We start from the raw sequence: 20225 nt of genomic DNA on the forward strand, positions 1-20225 counted from the left end.
CTGGAGAAGACGGAGGGATTCCCCGATGGCATCTCATCTCACTCTGTTTCTTGCACTCCTTCTCCCTATTTCCCTCCCTTTTTTCTTCTAATAAATCATTCTGACTCCCCCCTTAACCAACTCATTCCCAGCAGGCGGCCAGAAAACTGTAACAATCTCTCTCCTATATGGAACCCCTCTCTTTCCTTCCCTCCCTCCTGTCTCTGTCCTCGTCTGGCCTGTTCCTCCCCCTCGCTCTCTATTCTCCTCTCTATTTCGTGCGCACACACGCACGCGCACACTTTAGGGTAAACCGTTTGCGGCAATGGGGGGACATTTACCCGTGTTTCTGCGTGACAACGCTCCAGGGAGAATTACACGCAAACAACTCTTAATTCTATTACAACTCTATTGATTTGCTTGATTTGAGGTGTGATTAATTTTCGTGGGATATTTTGCAAAAAAAAAACGGCGAGTCACTTCCGTTTCAACGAGACTTAAGTCCCAAAAAGCGTCCTCATCGTGAGAATACAGCGCGTATCATTATGGGGAATTGCGCAAGAGTGTTTGTGCACGAGCACGCGCGTTAATGCGCTGCACGTACACGATGATAGTTCCGTATTAGACTGACTAACTGCGTCGGGGGGTCCAAACGTGCACGAACTTACTTACTTGGTGCGCCGCGAGACTCGGGCACGACGTTAAAGGAATGCGCTTTTTTTTTGTCGCTCGCAGGGGGCGGAGTCAAAAAAGTGAACGAGAGCTGCCTACCAAACAGGGGGAGAGAGAGAGAGAGAGAGAGCGAGGGGGAGGAAAGGGGAGAGACGGGTGGGCAGGCTGCTCGCCGTAAACGATGGTTGTCGGATAAAGAGTCTTGAGGAGCTAATGAAACTGGCCGCTTGAATTGTTTGCAGCCATTATAGAGCCCAGTGGCCCCGCGTGCTCCGCATCCATCGGTCCCTCGGAAGGAAAACCCGCAGCCGCGCGCAGATACAGTTGTTTTATTTCTTTTTTTTTTCTTCTTCTTCTTCTTCTTCTCTTGTACGGACTTGCTTACTATCTCTTATTTTACCACCGTTCGTACTCTTAGTTCTCCCCCAGTCCGCCTTTACACGTCAGCAGCAGTCAACTCTTTCCCTGCGGACGAGGACCGTTTCATGCCCGGAGGAAGACCGACCCCCCGCTCGGACCCGCTACCGGCCTCGCGCGCTCCTCCGGCGGGCTCAGAAGCGGCAGTTCCCGGTGAGCACAACCTGCCCCCCCCTTATTGGAACCCCCAGGATTTGTTGCAGAGGGTGCGAGGGGTTTTTCCGTATGGTTTATGCTGGAAGGAGGTGGGGGGGGCTTTAGTCACTTCTCACCTCAATAGACCTTAAGACACTTATTAACCAGAGCAAGTAATGCACCTCATTTGTATGTATGCGTGAAGCTGTTGTCTTCTCCCCCCCCCCCCCATCTGTTAGGCATTTGCTGGGATGTTTGAGTCGCGTTGCTTGGTGGGGTGAAGGGACCGAGAGCGTGGCCGGAGGCAGCGAGCGGACCGGGGGGGCCGAGCGAGGAGGAGGCGGGAGCATGGCTCTGGTGGCGCTGTCTCTCTGGGTGCTAACGAGTCTCACCTGGGCGGACGTGGTCCAGGTGACCGCCAACAGGCATTCCGTCTACTGGAACAGCTCCAACATACAGTAAGACCCCCCCACCGATTCTTTCTGTGCTCATCTGTGTGTGCGTGTTGGGGGGTAATAAGCCATTTCTTTAGATCTCTTCTAACCCCGTTTAAAGGAAGCGGATTGTCCTGATGGCTCATTTCCAGTCGTCAGTGGTTTCGATGAGTGTGAACTGCTACCTGCATGTCTGTGTCTTCTTGTGGGTAGAAGAAAGTGTATAGAGCTGCTTGGACAGGCCTCCCACGTCTCTCTGGAGAGGGATGCTATTCCAGAGCGACAAGCTGCTGACGCAGAACCCCCCCATGTGAAGTCATGGTGCCTCCAAACTGTCTTTTCAACACCTTGCACAACTAGTCTGGACACATTTAACCGGCGTTCCTCAAAGTCAATCTGTGCATGCTTCTCGGACGCCCCCGCCCACCCCCGTTCAGCCATTCACGTCCGCGTCCGAGCCCTAAGACGAGGGCAGGGAAGTGCTCCTCTTTTGTCTTCCGGGGGCTCTCTCCTCCGTCTTCTCCTCTTATCTGGTTCAATTAGGAGCACTTCTTCATCCTGACCCCATTGTGTTGTGCCGGTGTCACCGTTCAATCTCTGCCTCTCGATCACCCTCCAACCGGCTCCCTCCTTCCATCGCTCTCTAACCCCCCCGTTCTTGTTTACACTCAGTCCGCTGGCCTTTTTGTTATCCTTCTAATCCCTCGCTGCTCGCTCCTATCTCTATTTAAGTGAGAAGCGGCTTTTTGAAAAAAAAGAAATAGTGTCCTTGTGGCTCCATGGCTCTGCTGCTGAATCCGTAAGAATGTGGCGTCAGTCTGCAGCAACACACTGAGCCTTTCTCCCTTCCCACAATTCACGCCTTGTACGTTAATGTTGTATTATTTGTTCCAATCTTCACATCTTCTCTTCTGCGAAAAATATGCGGAAAAAATGTGGGGTTTAACGTGACATATTAATCAATTTACAAGGTGTCCTACTTAAATGAGGAACTCAGGAAGCCCTGAGATCTAACGAGTTCATGGTTTTTCAATTAATATAACAAAATAATGCAACCATCCTGGATTTTAGGTGCACCGCAGAGCGCATGTCAGAGAGTGACACACGCCTTCCTTTCCGCTCTCCATCTTGCTGCGAGTCCTGACTGTAGGATGCATTTTGGAGCCCAGGCGGCCCTTAAAACCTCCCAGTTTGTGGTGTTTACTTCTTCAGCAGAATTTACTAGGCCCCCATAGATGAGCAGTCGGATGCATACTGAATCACGTTTTATGACTGCACTTATTAAAGACGTAAACAAAATGAATTTTCAGAAAATACACTGTTGTTTTTGCAGTCGCAAAATCAATCATTCTGTCCGCTGATAATGACTCGAAGCCTCTGGTTTTAGTTTACAGCGTGTAATAAAACTTAGGAGAGGCAAGTGGATTCAAGCACCACAGCAGAAACATCATACGTGAAGTACTGCGCAAAGCAATAGGAGGGAGGGGTGATGGGGGGGGGGGGTTATTGCGTTGTGGTTCAACACGGTAAACAATATTAATTTCCCTGGATGTGAGGAAATGGTTTTCCTGTTCATTTTAGATAAACGGATGTTCCGCGCACGGTTGATGCCGTTGCATTCCAGCTGATATTTCATTCTCAATGTGAAGAGGGCTCTTTTTCAATTTCTATACTTTCCTTTCTTCTCTCTGTAACAATTTTTTATAATGTATGCTAATGAAATTCCACCTACGGTTTCCATAATAGAGACGAGTTGATTTAGATAAAATGTGTAAAAGAAACGCTCAAAGGCACGAAGGGAAGAGGTGAACCCGGGACCTCGGCACAATCAGCTCCTCGTAACATGAGCAGCACCAGCCTTGGTAAAATGTATACTAATTAAGTCACTTGTCAGCTGCTTTCTGCTGCACACTCTCCCCGTTTTGTAAAGCAAAAAATAAAACGCTGCAGTTGATTTAAAAAAAAAAGGGGAAAAAAAGTAGTAATTCAGCAGCAGAAGAAGTAAAGCAGCCTGAAGAGTCCTGACCTTTAACCTGGACCCGAGTACCGCAGAGCCCCGCGGCCCCTCCACTCGTTCACTGTGCTCTTCTTCCCAGCGGCAGAATATCCTGAGCCCCTGCAGTGTGGGTCTTTTTACAGAAGACTGTGGTTAATTAAGGAACACGGCATCTCAGTGGACCTCGCTCATCCTCATCTCGCTCTCCTGCTCTTCTTGAGCGCACACATACACAACGACTGTGTAGGAACACAGAGTGCGGGGGACCTTTTTCTTCTTCTTTTTTTGTTCAGGCTCCTTGTGGAATCACAAAGAGAAAGGGACCACGGACAGTGACACACAAAGGGCAGATAATCCATTCTTTCATATATACTTCATGGCAATTTCTTCCCAGCGTTTGTTTTCATCTCCGCACTCACCGCCGCTAACGTCTCACATTCGTGGAGGTTGGCTGGTGTGTCTCTCGCCGTCGGCGATCGGGCCACTGTGGAGTTCCTCTAACTCCCGGTGCAGTGTGGAGGGTTTAGAAGGCCAATAATAAGCTGTGGTGTAGCTGTCAGTTTGAGTGGTAAACACATTGTAAGGCCTCCGGACCTGCAGTTTCTCAAGCGCCTTCTGACCCGCGAGCCACTCATCAACCACGAGAGAGGCTGAGACTGTTACCGAGGATGAACTGTTGATACGCGTACACAAAAGCGCGCACACTCTTACCTGTGCATGTTCCCATATATCTGTAATTGCACTACTATACACAAAAAATACACACAAACGGCTCTTTCGTGATTTTTTTTTTACTTGGTGAATACGGATCATTTCCCTGTGTTCGGGTCTTGCACAATGCCCGTCGCCACTGCTATCAGTCACTTGTCAGCGATATCCCTGGGCTTCAACTTGTGTATAATGGTGTGTGTGTGTGTGTGTGTGTGTGTGTGTGTGTGTGTGTGTGTGTGTGTGTGTGTGTGTGTGTGTGTGTGTGTGTGTGAGAGCGAGAGAACTCAAGCATGTGTGTGTTGGCGCTGCTACAGATGTCTCTGTTCACCGATGGGTGACCGAAACAAAAACAAATCCATCAGTCCGTTAAATCACACATTATCTTCCACCACCTGGCAATTAACCACCGCTGTGTGTGTGTGTGCACGCACGAGTGTGTGCGCGCGTATACATGTGTTCAATCTAATGGCACAGCAGGTTGCTCATTTGCGTAATGGATATTTGGTGATATCTCTTAATTTATCAGTTGTATATTTTGGAGAATGATTAGCGTGGCAAATAAACGCATAATATGTGTTTGCGCGCGTGTGTGTGTATCAATGACACCGTCACCTCAGCGCATGCCCTTGGAACAAGGCCAGCTATCGTAAGCTTAGTTGGTCTCGCCGTATAAATGTACGTGCGTGCCTACGCAGAATCAGAGCTTCATTTTTTATCTTCACCCAGCTCGAAACGTCACGTGGGGAAGGAGAGAAATTAGACAGGAACGCTGCTGGAGGGGGAGCCAGGAAGGTTTTGTGTTGCGCTCCTCATGATCAGGGTAATAGTGCTTGGCCAGAGCCGCGATCCATACTCTTGAGTTCTCACGTCAGACACCACGAGACAGGCCCAGTCTATATATCTGTGTGTGTGTGTGTGTGTGTGTGTGTTGGAGGGAGGGAGGGCGAGACGCAGACGAGAGGATTAAGCAGGCCGATCAGCCATCCCCTCGACAGCAACACAAAGCTATCTGTTTCCCAGCACTGTTTAGGACAACAGCATTTACATTTATGAATATCTGCACAAAGCGGCGTGTTACTCACTCACTATCACCAGACACACGCCCCACCAGTGTGTGTGTGTGTGTTTGTGTTTGTACAACACATCCATCATGAGCGCTCGCACCGTCGCTACGCGTCGGTTAACCTGCATGCACAAAAATATAACTTAGGCTTATAGACAAAGTAATCAGCTGTTCATTGGCTACGAGTAATAAGGCCACATTGTGTGTGTGTGTGTGTGTGTGTGTGAGTGTGAGTGAGTGTGAGTGGGAGGACTGTGTGCAGACGCTCGCATAGAGACGTCATTAATTAAAAGCAATAGGGAACACCTGTGTGATGGATTACTACTGTTTGCATAATAAGATCCAGTGTCTCGCTCTCTCTCTCTCTCTCTCTCTATGGGGGCAGGCGAAGGACTAAATGCCCTTTCCTGATTGGACAGGTATTGTCCGGTAGGTGAGCTGAACAATAAGGGACCTGCACAAGATACGAAAAAAAAGAAATTAATTGTTTTCTGTCCTCTTTTTTTTAATGTATGTTTCGGCATGAGCCAGATCTCAGGAATGTGTGTCACCTTCTATCTGTTCACCTCTCATCCTCCAATATGTGGTTCGATGTGAATGCTGAAGGACTAACTTGGACTAAATCTTTCCAAAAATATGTTGTATTTCTTTGTTTGTTTTTCCCCTGGCCTCACCTCGCCCACATTTGATTTCCTTCTTCACTGCCCCCCCATGCACACTTTTTGTGGATCGTTTACATTTACGGACACTTAAAGCACACATTGATCTCGAGAGACGGACAAGCCTGAAACATCGAGCCCGGCGCCGTTCTTTCTCCACATCTCTCGATGGGCTCTTTCATTTCCTCAAACGCTGTCCCGCCGACGCAATCGACCAATCGTAAGCATCGCCGTGAAAATGAAGTATTGATGTTGGGCGTCGGCGCTCGCTCCGTCTCGGATCAAACACAAACCGGTCGCTGTAATGGTTTGGATTCAAAGGGAGACGGTTCTTAGGGATTTGAGGGAGGTAATTCTGCTGAGAACAACCTCGGATGAGTCGGACCAAGGCCAGCACAAAGCAGGAGTACACCCAGGATTGGTATTGATTGGAGGGACTGCCGATGCCATGCTGGTGGCGCGGTGGTTCGCTTGCTGTATTTCTGAAGACTTTTAGTCATTGCTGAAAAACCGTAAACTTAAGTGCACGGCTGATGATTTTTTTTTTTTACATCGTTTCCAACACAAGGATCAGACTCGTAAAGGTTGAGAAATGGCAAAAAGGTGGATGTAACACATTCACAGCAATATCCAGACTATGTAGGTAAAGTAAGTTGATATACAATATAATACAGGAAGTAGGACTGCTTGTGTTTCCCAGTTGAAAACGTATTTTTGGTAGTCAACCTCGAGGGAGGTGCATGAAGAACATGAATGCTGTGTTCTGGCAGACATCTCAGCCATGGCTGTTTTTCTTAGACTAATGAACAACTTACCAAAGCATGACTTAAAAAAACAAAAACTCCTCTTTAAATGTAAATGTTCATTGGTTTTAAATGAAACGATGTCTCACTCAGCCGCTGCCTGCTGGTCTTCTTCTGTGGTTGCGAGCACGTCTCTGTGTTATTTGGCTAAAACATCAAGGATAATGAATGCACGACCAATATAATGTGATATGGATTTACTGGGGCATGTGTCCTTATCAATGCTTGGACCACGGTTTAATGTGATTTATCACATGGCATCGACAAATCACAGAAAGCAACAAAATGTGTGCTTAAGTTTGAGGAGACCGTGTGCGATTTTGGAGCTTTGAGGTCCAAACATTCAGCGTTCACAGTTGTAACAATGTCCCATCTGATCGCAGCATTTCTTTGTTTGCCATAAAGCATGCATGGCAGGTTGTGGTTTATTTTTACGGACTGGATCCAAACTGATTTAATTGAGCCAATATCTGTTTTTTGAGAATGAGACAAAACGTTCTTATTTATACCGTTTTTAACGGGCGTGTTTATCATATCATTTGCCACCCGGTGGGAAGCCTTTACAGCTCAGAGCAGCTCTGCGGCTAAACTGAATCCTGCAGCTGACCATTTAAAATGTCTTTCTCACTATGCCTAAAAGCAACAGCCAAATAAGCTTCAGCGTTCTCCTGCTTTCAACAACACGCCATCGGTCTCAATTACCCAGAGGTGCGTCTGAGGCTGATTGCGAGTGCTCTTCTCGCCGTTCTCTGCGTTGAGGACACTGAATACGCTCCGGGAAGTGCTGTTTGGGTCAATCTAAAAATGACAAAAAGCTCCTTTTCAGGTGCGTTTAGACAATCGTGGCAGAGTCGACGGGCCGGCTGCTTCACCTGGCCAGGTGTGAGCTGAGCCTCATTGTGGTCCAACATCGGAGAGGCTGAAAAAGAGGGTTGCAACCGAAGTTTGGATTAACATCGGAACGACAACCGGCACAGAAATGAGCCTTTAGGGCTCCGCTGCACTGCGCAGTGCCACTTTGGGACGATACTGTTGTTTTTAAACCGTCAATAAAGAACAGGGAGCCATTACACATTTCCACGACAACATATTGTCTCTTCCATCGGTGATCTCAAGATGTTTCATGCTCTGTTTGTGTGAAGGGAAATGTAAAGCTCACAAATTAGAGTTAATGAGGACAATAGAGGGACTAAACAGGCTGTTTTTCAGAGTGAACTCTCAATAATCTCGTCTGCAATAACAAATAGATCTGTGAGTCACCGGATTTAAGGTAAAAACGCTGCGGTTTGAGACGTCGCTTTTCCCTTTTGACAGGCGGCGTTATTAGATGACTGTCTCCTCTCGTTACCCGTAGATTGGAGGCAAAACGTTTGGCCAAACAGGAATTTATCTTTCCCATCCAAGTGTTAAATTTGAACAAATTGTCCACAGAGAACGAATCCCACGCCGACAGGCTGGAGGCGATACACGAAAGTACACACTGAGACGCACACACTCGATGTTGTTGTTGATATTAGCATTATTCTCTGAGCCGACGCCTGAGCTCCAGCAGTGTAATCAGGTGCTAATAACAAGACTGTGATGTTTACAAGCTGTTTTCAAAGCACTTGTGTGTGTGTGTGTGTGTGTGTGTGTGTGTGTGTTGTCTACTATTCCTCGCCAGCGCTCTTGGGGCTTTGGGGAGAGATGGGGGGGTACTAATAATGTAGGCTGTCAGCTTCTTCACACACACACCAGATGCTCATATGGTGGCTAACGGTAGCATGTGGCAGTCTGAGGCCAGATGCTGAGCCCGATCACAACACAGCGGCCCAGCGTTAATAAACTACGGCGCCGTGACGACCAGGAATCCCCCACATGAAGGCGATGGCGTGAAAATGCAGCCTCTTAAGCGCGAAGGGAAATGGTCAGTTGGCGGCCCGGGGCCGGGCCGGGGCCCCGGAAGCAGCGGGGAGGAGAGGCGCTGTGTTTACGGGAAGCCCTCGCCTATTGTTGAGCTGTGATTACGACTTTCGTTAATGGTTCAGCGGCGTTGCGCCCGATGCAGCGCGTTTGCGTGGGAAAACCATTACTGCGAGATGCGAGGAAAGTCCCACTTTGACGAGGTTTAATTTAGAAAAACGGTTTTGAGAAAGAGAGAGAAATTTATGCTCATTCCATCCACAGAGAGAGAGCGAGCGAGAGAGCAGCACAGAGGGAGAGACTCTTTAATTGAGGTTTTATCCATTTAAGCTGTCACTAAGAGGCCAACTCTGAAACCTTTTAACCACTCTCCTCTCAGTAATGACACAAATCAGAGAGGGAATGCGTTTGCGTCCGAGCGTCGGTGCGAACGCGTGCGCGTGAGTCGGCGCGCGGCAGTGCTCGCGAAGCAGGAAGGTAATTATGCGGAAATTGGGCATCGGCTAAGTGAATTATGACCTTGTTTCAGCAGAAGGCTTTAATCAGACCAAGCCGGGCCGGAGAGGGAGGGAGGCAGGCAGAAAGTTGCACAGTGGCCTCTGCAACAGGAACCAGTCAGTCAACCAGTCTGATGTGCCAGTGGAAACCTGTTGCTCAAATAACAACAGTCACATTGGAAAACCCTTTGGGCAGATGATGTATGTATGATCACAAAACGAGAGACGAAATAGTGACAATACGCTGTGCTGTTTTGGGATATTTTGTCATTTTAGTATCAGTTTGCGCGCTACACATTACCCTGAAAAGGAGTCGTGCATAACTGGTAGCTGTACTCCAACATCAAAACAAAACTGTTCTGCATTTTGTTGTTCGAGACCTCAGAATCATCATGCGGTATATTGACTTTTAGTATAATCGTGTTGTTAGAAAAATATGATTAGGGCTGCATTAATTTACATTATTGATTAATCTACCTGAGACCAATGCTAGAATCCCTGAATATCATAAAATAAAGAGATATAAAAAAAGAGAAGAGAAAAGCAGTATTGTTTTAAATGTCCCAGGCTGGAATGAAGAAGGTTTGTCGATATAATGCGTTCATAATTGGCATTATTTTGCATTTTGTAAAGATATTTGGTTATTAGTCTTTCAGCCGTGTGTGCGTTTACGCACGTTTCTCAGTGTGTCCGACTCTGCTGCTCACAGATCTTGTCCCGTTTCCTGAGGTGCACCTTCCAGCACAGTGGGAACCGAAACAAAGTGCAGCAAAAAAAATCCGAACTCAGCAGCCCCGCGGTCCGACGCGTGATGCCTCACGTGAGGCGCCTTCGCCGCGTAGAGCCTGATCAGGCATCACGCCATAAATGAGGAGAGGGGCTCGCAAATCATCCGTTGGGCAGAGAAGTTACTTTCTGTGCCCATAGTACTTGTGTGTACTTGCACGACTCATCTTGGAACGAGCAAAGCAAAAGCAAAGCAAAGAGGAGCCTTAAATTTCTACCGTGCAAGAATTTAATGATCGTGATGAAAGGTTGAGAAATCATTTGCAGCCGAATTAACCAAGTGGAGTTGTCAGTTTTTTTTTGTCTTGTGCACTGAATTAAATACATGACAAAGCCACATACCTCGTCTGTGCTGTGCAAGAATCCGATCCGTCCGTGGAGCCGTTCTGGTCATTGATTGGTTGCCCGCGACGGCGATTGACACATTCCCATTGACTCGCGGCACGCATTGTCTATTCATCCGTCGTCCTCTGAAGTGTGTTTGTGAGCTCCTCTCTGTGTGCGCGCGTTGTGCATGATTTCAACCTCGCACCCTTGTGCTTTTAACCTTTTTGGTGTCCCAATTTGTCGTGTGCGCATGCATTCTGCACCGCTGTGTGTAGAGTCAATGGTTGTCAATGGAGAGAGAGAGGATGCGGATGAGGTGGAGCGGAGGGACTGTGGCTGGCCTCAGTGCTTCACACCCACGCCGTCTGTAGGCTCTGCGCTCCCCTCCTACGCTTTGAGGCCCGCGAATGTGTCGGCGCCGGTGTAGTAAATGCAGCATATGAATGAGTGTTTACCACCTTTCCTCTGCGGGCCGGACTATTGGGTTTTTAATGAAAGGCCAAAGTCCAGGGCGGCTGCTGGTGGTGAATACGTACACTTTCTTTAATTCACATATCGGGAGGAGGACGAGAACGTGGAGGGGAGAGAGAGAGGGGTGTGGGGGCTCGTTGCGGGGCTGTTGTAATGAATGTACTGCAGTTAAAAAGAATTCTGTGTCACTTCCCGGGAGAGAAAGCAAAATAAAGGTGGTGGAGGAGGCGGGGGGGGGGGGGGGGGGGGAGGGGGAATGTGGGAGGAGATGTTGAGAAAATAGGATGTGTTGTGTTGATGGAGTTCCTCGCAGCCAGGCAAACTCTCCTCCCATCCCCGCACATGCATATGTGTGTGTGTGTGTGTGTGTGTGTGAGGGGGTGTGTGAGGGGGGGCTGGAAAAGAAGGCATGTGAATGCCCCACAGCTTACAAGCCTACCACCCACACATTACCCACATGAATTAGTCCCATACATTTGCATACTCTTCACTCTGAACCTCCTCTTCCTCCCTTTCCATTTTTCCATCTGTTTTTTGTGCGCACACACATACTCACAAACACCCGCGCCAGCACGCACACATACGTGCGCGTGTGCAAAACTTGTTTTACAGGCACAATCTCTGTCATTACCTCCCACCGCTTCCTCAAGGGAGTAGATTGTTATTTTGTTTTCCAGCCCTGATCAAATAAAGTGGAGCAAAGAGAGAACGTGCGCGCGCACACACACACACACACACACTCCATATAAAGAATAACACGCACTGTACACTCAAATGTCTGCTGAACCGTGATTGAATAAAACACAGAATGATGACACCCATCCGCCCACTCGCTGTGTGTGTGTGTGTGTGTGTGTGTTTGTTGTAAATTGTCGCTCACACCACACACTCTGGGTGCTTTACCCCCTTGAGGTGAAACGTAAACCCCAGCATATGTATTGCAACACCGGTTGCAATTTTCTACAGCGTCAGCCCAGATAATCAAAGGCTCCGTGACACCGTCCTCGTGGAGCGGACGGCGCTGCAGAGGGTGGACCAGTTAAAGCTCGTACCTCCGGCCCTCTGTTGTCGCTGGAGAGAAGGCAAGGGAGAGCACTACCAGAAAGACCAGACAGAGGGGGGGGGGGGGAATTCATTGAAGGGAACCGAAGAATGGGGGGAGGGCGGGGCCCCCGCGGAGCAGCACTGCCAAGACCCGGGTCAATTGTGATGAAAACGGCCGTTCACATGACCACATGTCACGGGGACCGGGGGACATCACAATGCCCTGGAGATCTGTCCTTTTCGGTTCTTGGAGGATCACGGCGCGCCCACGGTCCCAAGCTTTGGCCCCGAAACGTCCCCGGCATTACCATATCAATGGCGCCCTGTCTCTTCCGCCAGGGGAGAGCAGGGGGGCGGCTAGCGATAGTGCCTCCCGGTTAGCATCGCCATGTCCCCTCACAGGGCCATTCAGCGGGGAGTCAATGCTAACTCAATGCTCGGCGTGAATGGGAAGAAGCGTAAGCTCGCTCCTGCAGCGTGAACACGTGTCTGGCGGTCCATTCAGACCGGCGTTTGTGTGTATTGGAGTCTCGGCGTCTCTTTCCGTCTTTATCTCTCTGCCCCACTCATTTGAACTCGCTCTCGTGTACAGCGATATTTCTGTATGTGCCTGTGTGTGTAGGTGTGTGTGTGTGCGCATCAAATAGCTAAAGTTGGCATTGAATCCTCACTTTTGAATAATCATTTTGCCAATTTTAGCTTTTGCTATAAGGCCAAGTTCCTCTACGGCTTGCTGAGTTGGTTTCGTACAATTGTCTTCAGATGTGAAAACCACGAGAATACTTAATCACATCAAGTCCACATGAGAGATATTTACAGATAAAAACATGTAGTTTGCTTGAATACTCCAGAATAGCTACTCAGTTGATGAGAAGTCCAAAAATGGAAGATTTAAGTACAAAGTTTACTACAAGTTGCTTTCTAAAGTGATTTATTACAATTAGTTGTGAAACAAAAGTAAAAAGTAGGTAAGTCAGTTAAGCTGGTTAAGACTGAAGTTATAGGTAAGCCAGGTTCTAGTAGACAGGAGGTCACACATGGCCGACACAAATACCATTTCACACTAACAGGCTTCGTCAGCCAGTTATTTAACAGTTAAACTTGGCAGAAATATGATGGAAATCCCTGTAATCTCTGCAAGTTTCTGTGCTACGTCCTGTTTCTAACAAAGTGACGTAAGCTGCCTCCTGCTGATCTAGATGGGATTTTCCAAAAACTACTAAACGGCTCCTACCTTGACCTTTTAGGAGAGATTCATTTTTTCATCGTCAGTACTGTGGGATCACATCTCCTTGTATAATCTTTCCCCCACAGTCCTGGGCCGTGTCCCTCCCATAGAAAACTGGCTAAAGAAATAGTCGAGGGTGTTAAGTGGGTGGCGTGTGAACAGGTTACAACCTCTGCATGAATTATATCTCATGGCACTCGCAGCAAATGGTCCTTTTGATATCATCACAATTCAATTAGAGATATTATCCAGTTAGAGTATAAGCCACAATGTAGTGTTAACTTTATTATTACGCAATGGGGAGGAAATAGATGATGTGGAAAAGGAAGACTTTTAAAACGATGCACAAAGTTAAGGAAGAAAGGGGAAGGAAGGAAGGGAGCATAGATCGATGGCTAAAAGTAAAGATTGACACACTAAAAGGGCAACGAGGAGAGGAAGACGGGTGAGCTGTTGGCCTCCGGACATCTTGCTTTGTCATTGAAGAACGGAGCCGTGGGGCCGGGCGCTGTTTGATTTTTGTTGTTCTTGTTTTAATCTGTCAGTCAGACACACACACACAAACACACACTTGCAAATCGCCTCCAGTCGGCCGCTGAGTATCGGCGGAGAGCTGAGAAGCTATTGTGCGCCGGCGGCTGCCGGACCGACTCTCGGTGGCAGGTTTGTCATTTGTAATTAGAGTGTAAAGGAGAGCTGGCTTGTTTTCTTCCCTCTCTGCCTCCTATTCTCATGTCTGAAAGCTGTCTGCGGGTATCGACAGACAAGTGACGTACACACACACACACACACACACACACACACACACGTATACATGCACTGACACACGTCTGATGGGCCAAGTTTGATTCCATTAAGTGGAGTTTGTGAGTTAGTCAGCGGGGCGTTGGGATGAATGCTGATGGCGAGACAGCGAATCCCACAGAGCTAAACGGGAAGAGAAGCAGCCTGTTCAGACTCCTCTCCACACCGAGGGGGACTGAGCAGTGGCGGACCGAACTGTGATTATTTTATGTCAGTCACACACACACACACACACACACACACACACAAGCTGGTGTTGTACGGCTATGTAGTCACGGTCCACGCGGCTCCGAGTTGTGGTCACGGTTAAAAAGGCTTCCTTCTGCCGAGCAGGAGGGGGGGAGGAGAGTCTTAAGACGGAGATGGGGAGATAATAGGAGAGGTCTAACGCTGTGTGTGTGTGTGTGGGGGACGGGGGGAGGTTGTGTTGGACCAAAGAGGGAGTGAAAAGGGGAAGATAGAGGCTGAAGGTGGGTTTGCCCCGAGTGTGAAAGCCTGCGTGCCTCCATTCCTGTGCCATTGATGTATTCTAATGCTAAGTGTGTAAGACCCGGCCTCGACCGGCCTTTGATAGGCACATTCGAGCTGTGGGACGGACCCCTCGCACGCCATTCATATGCATATCTCTCCGTGTGTGTTTATGTTTATGTGGCGTTTTTTTTTTTGTTGCCATTTAACTAACAGTTTTTAGCCATTTGCACCAGTGGTACAGATTGGTCTAATCTCCATATCAATGTGAGTCTTTTTTTATTTATTCTTAAGCTAATTCTAAATTACCCCCTCGGACCCTGCTGGTGGGTGTTTTTACGAACTGGCATCCTAGGATTGTGTGTGTGTGTATTAAGAGCGTTCGGTGTGTAACAGACCTTATCTGATCACGTAATTGGCCATCTGCAGATGAGGGCAGAACGGACTGGCCTGTTCAGGAGGTGTGTGTGTGTGTGTGTGTGTGCGTGTGTGTGTGTGAAGAGATGCCAGGCCGCTGTGCGTATTTCTTTTGTTTGCCGTGTGTTCCGGGTCCCCAAACCGATTTATAGCATGAAATTCCACACACATTGTTCGAGCAACGGGGAGTCTCACATGTGGACAGGCGCACTCAATCGAGCGCGCGCACACAATAACGAAGCAAAGCGAGGAGTCAGAGAGGGCTGTTAATGACTGTCGGGGACAGAAAGGCAGCGGCGCTGCGGCGCTGTCGAGGCTTTCAGACGGATGCTGGTTGTAAAAGTGCCTTGCTCACAGGTTTATTGTTGTGAAAGAAAGAAACGATCAGATTCAGCAAGATTGATGCTGTTTCTTTCTCTCTTATTCACACACACACACACACACACACACACTCTCCCCGGGACCTAAACCCCCCCTGGAGAGTCTCTCCCATCAGTGACCCTCCTTCCACTTGAGGTCTTTGGTTTGCTTCCTGTTTGGATTTGTTCTTCTCCTTCAAGCTCCTCTCTCGCTTGTTCATGTTGTCAAAGAGGGCTCATCTTTATACTTTCATTGCCTCTTCTGTTCAAGGACATGATGGATGTTTGGAAACAGAGCCTGAATATCAGTGCCTGAGCGTGTGCGTGTGTGCGTGCGCTTGGAGGCACCGGAGGGTATTTGATCTCATCGTGCTGTTGGAGAGGAGGCCGCTCTCTGGCTGCATGATCTGATCTTCAGCTTCACCTGCTCATCTCCTCAACGGCCCATCGTCCCTCGCCGAGGGGGCCGGCGCACTCCCCTCCTCCCCCCCCCTCGCCACCCCCTCTCCCGTCGAAACGTACGCGCACACATCCTCACACTCGCTTCACGGTTTGTCTCATAAGCCGAGGAGGAGGAGGGGGAGGAGGAGGGGGGACGGGACGGCAAGCGAAGCCGCCCGTGCGCTTCACGTGGTGTGAAGTGACAAAGTGTGTGTGTGTGTGTAATAATTCTGATGATGTTTCTGCAAGTGGTTATAGGCCGATGCGGCGTGAAGGCAATGCGGCTCCCTCGTTAAAATGTTAAGTGCGTGGTAAACGGGACGGGGACAGGGAGTCGGTTAATGACTGTTTTTGTACACTTCATCAGATTGCTCGCCCGCAATATTGCCTCATATCGCTCTCTGGCACCATCGCCGCTTAATAGCGTGTGTGCGTTTTGGGTGCTGGTGTCTGTGTGCGTGTGCGTGTGATCACAAAGTATATTGCTTTGTAGAGGCATTACAGTTTAATAGGCGTAGTTGAATGCACGGAGCGTTAATGCTCCGGCAACACGGAGTAATGACACAATAAAACAATTAAATATGGTGGAGGAGAATTACTTTTAGAAAAAGCTGCACCTAGAAGCAATTTTGGACTGAGACGGAATAAACAGAAAGTGCGATCAGGCTTATTAAGCCCGCCTCACTCGCTCTTCATTTGCTCCCAAATCTCTGTCAGTACGACCATCTATCTGCTGATTCACAGACCGACGAACCGCAGGGAGATTCTCCCGGGAATTAGAGAGCGGCGAGTTCCAAGTGATTACACGCGTGTGTACGTGACCGTGTTGTAATGGGAGGTAATGCGCTGCTCGGGAACGCCATGCCGGTTATTAATAGGGGAGGATTGCCATTAACGATCAGCCTGCTGATTATTTTCCTTGTTTGGTCCATGAGATGTCCATCGCACGGGCTCCTCAGGACCATTTCTCAAGACCGCTGGATCGCTTCAGATATATGTATTTATTTTCTTTGTGGAAGGTTGGACACATAATGATATTAGATTCACAGTGTTATGCAGTGGAGGAAAGCCAATCTTTAGCTGAAGCAATACCTCTCTGTCATTTGATGAGTTGATATGCACACGACAGTTTTCCCGTCAGCTTCTAGTCAGTTTACTTATCGACCGAAATGAACAACCCTCGCAGCGCTATTCAGACCATCAACGGGTCTGATGGCGCTCTATTATTATCTTGGGGGGGGCGGTTTGCTTCAGCCCGCAACTATCTGGATAACAGATACCGGGTGTAAGAGGCCCAGACTTCCTCTTTTCTGACCTGGTTATTAGTTTGACTTGCAACTGGAGATGCAAGGATGGAGTTGAGAGTTGAGTCTAAGTGGCTGCTGCTTCTCCACGTGAAGAGATATCTGCGTGGAAATGCAGCCCTGAAGCCAACTAACCGAAGGAGACCAATTCATGTCAGACCTCCAACCACACGGAGTGTGGGCGACAGGCATATGTGTACGTCTGCGAGATAAATGCTGATTTGTTTACGTGTCGGTGAGTGTAGGAGTCGGCGTGACTGTAAATTCTCTGACTCACCGACTGCGAAACCAACGGGAAATTCTGAGGCAATTTGTCAATTCTTATGTAGGTGTTTGTCTGAGAATCTGCCTCCTTCTCTCCATCCGCTGCTTCTTTTTCCTTTTTCTTTTTTCCGTTTCGTCTTCCTCCGTCCTGCCACATACTGTCTTTATGTAATCGTCCACGGGGATCTGTTAAGAATTAGAGATCGAAAACCCATTTACAGAGGTTACCTACAAGAAGTCAGACCATTTGTCTGCTGTGAAATCGAAACCACCTCATCGCCCTCCTCCCCCACTCTCACACCGTCCCTCCCTCAACCTCTCTCTCTCTCCCTCTCTAGGAGGGGTCACAACTCCTCGATGACGGCGGGGCGATGAGGGGAGAGATAAGATGATTGGGAAGAAAAGAGGACATTTGTTAGAGAGTTTGACAGTGGGGCTTAAAGAGGAGACCCGGTGTTGAGGTGAAGCCACATTTGATCGGCGAAGCTCCATGGCGGCGTTTTTTTGGTGAGGGTTTGTTGGTGCTCCGTGTGCGGCATGCAGATGATTTACATCGTAACACCGAAAACGGATACATTTAAAAACAATAAACGTGGCGTTGAACTTGTTTAAATGCCACTTTTCAGAGAAACAGTTGAGCGACATCCAGCTGGATCCATGAATATTTCATATTCCCTGGTTTACATTTACTCTGTGCCGTTGCATGAGTGTCTATATGTGAAATATGTGTACCAACAGAAAATAGAATTAAATGTAGCATCCATGGCACCATAAACTCCCCATTGCAATGCGTCACATTTATGGGATTTCATACAAAAACCAAGATTTGGTTTAAGTCAAATCACCCTATTTGAAATCTCAAATTTGATGAGTTTATTTACTATTTATTTAATAAACTCGAGTTAACGACGTCGCATTCATCTCAATATGAATCACGGAGTCACGGAAACGTCACCCAGGCGGCACCGCCATGAAGCCAACGGTCCACTTGTCCAGAGTGTGTAGACGATTCTCCTTTTTGGAAGCAAGCGTAGCCGAGGAGGTAAAACTTGTGCGCTATTGACGTGTTGTCGGACAATGTACAGTGGAAAAAGGAACAACCCAACCGCCACACACAGACACACACAAACGGAGAGAGAGAGAGACTGTGTAACCGGGTCTGAGGCGATGCTCTGACCTGAGCTAATAGCCCGTCTATGAATATCTCCTGCTAATGACTAACACTCCCTGCCACAGCGCTGCACGGAGCGCCGTCCTTACTCAGCACTTTTCAACTTTTACTTCCTGAATAATGATCCGGATAAAGTCTCAAATATGGCGACGAACAGAGCGACCGGCTGAGGAGGAGGAGACTGGGTTCCATGCTGGAAGGTTCCTGGAGTCACCAACGTATGACTGCTTCATCACATTGACAGAAATAGTTTAACAGCTACGGTATTTCAACAGTTGCAATGTCAGGCTGAGCTAAACTGCGTTCACAGAAGATTTATCCCAAAACCAGGGTCCTTGCGTTGGTCCTGACGGAGCCTGTCGCTCTACTCTCATCCTGGAAACACAAAGGTACTTAAAGAGGTTTTAAAAGTTTTTTACAGATATGCTGAAATTTTCATCCCTTTGTTGTTTATTCTGTTTTAATACGCGTAGATAACGACATGTTAAGTACTTCTCGCCTTTCAGGCTCATTATTTCCTATTCGATTAAAAAAGAAGAGAATTCCCCAGAGACACATAATTCAGTCAGTAAAGTAATCAGTCGGTATGACTGAGAAGCCGGTGATATTTCTTTTGTGCACCAGGCAACACAAACAACAAGCTCAGGTTGCCTCTTCATAATAACACGCACATTATGGAGAACGATGAATAAACATTACACACAACGCTGCAAAAATCCCAGTAAACGAGTCCTTAAGTTTGCGTTTCATTTGTTTGACTTTGTCTCTTTCCTTTTAAAGAAAGAGTGTGGACCTCATTTGATTTCTGGTTCTCAGGCTTCAGGAAGGAAGGCCGAGGAGAAAAGGCTGCATAACTCGTGAATGAAGAAAACACAGCCCAATATTTGTCTCCTCTATATATGCTAGTCTGGAGTCTGCCTTATGGAAAAGAGTGTCGACCGAATCGAACAAAAAGAAACCGCCAGCGAGTTTCAATTTAATACCGATGCCACTATATGACCCACGTAAGCAAATGTGACTATTAGCAAGAAGATCTGCTGTATTTCCCGTGACCGATCAAAAGCATCATCCTGCACATAATGTTCTGAATTTGAAGTTATAATTTCCCTTTTTCAGTCCGATACAGCAACCAAAACAAACACACATATTCAAAATATCCATAGTAGAATGACCGGTTCATCAAATAAACACTATTCACAGACATTTTGATGCAACATAACTAATTGGTCGCAGTCCAAAGGTTTGTCCCCAAAGTCCACAACGTGTGTCTCATTGCCTAATTTTTAACTTCTAAATCACGCTCCCTTGCTTGCAACCTTTCCCTTGTCCTTACTTCCTCGCACTCACAAGGCCGTGTGACGAGATGTAAAGCTTGTAAAGTGAGGACGGACGAGTTGGTGCAACACATATTTGTTAAGTGGGTTGTCATTGCTCAGCCAAGCGTCATTTTACGCACCCAGCATTCCAATTAAAGACAGGATGCAGTTGTGTGTGTGTGTGTGTGTGTGTGTCCCCTGTAGCACCTCTCTGGAAAGCTACACCCTCCGAGAGCCAGTTGAAATGTCCTTGATAACGTGAGGGTCTTGATTGATTTCTCAGCACGCACAAGCTGGATGCTGCTGGAGTGTGGCAGACGTGAACCCCCCCCCGCACCCCCACCTCTGCTTCCTCCATCTTCTCCTGCGGTCCAAACTGTCTGCCTGTCTCTTTGCATTTCCTCAACTTATCACCAAAACACGGGGCTCCTTGACACACGCAAACACACTCAGTAGCCCCAAACGTACACACCGTGTGTTACATTTCATTTCAGTGTGTACATGTAGTAGCGTTGTCACGCCATTGTTGGATGGTGCGTTACGCCGTGTGTATCAGA

The 20225-nt window shown here is 47.9% G+C and overlaps 1 protein-coding gene across 1 annotated transcript in view; it reads left to right on the top strand.

The window, feature by feature from the left end:
• The first annotated feature begins 298 nt into the window (after nt 1-298).
• The window catches only part of efna3b (ephrin-A3b), a 43333-nt gene continuing 23406 nt past the window's right edge, over nt 299-20225 (top strand). The window contains exons 1-2 of the mRNA XM_040165557.2: nt 299-1221; nt 1443-1661. Coding sequence (XP_040021491.1) covers nt 1552-1661 — 110 coding nt within the window. The 5' untranslated portion in view covers nt 299-1221; nt 1443-1551. The remainder of the gene's footprint in view (nt 1222-1442; nt 1662-20225) is intronic.

The sequence above is a fragment of the Gasterosteus aculeatus genome, chromosome 20, assembly GCF_964276395.1.
Source record: "Gasterosteus aculeatus chromosome 20, fGasAcu3.hap1.1, whole genome shotgun sequence".
Classification (NCBI taxonomy): Eukaryota; Metazoa; Chordata; class Actinopteri; order Perciformes; family Gasterosteidae; genus Gasterosteus; species Gasterosteus aculeatus.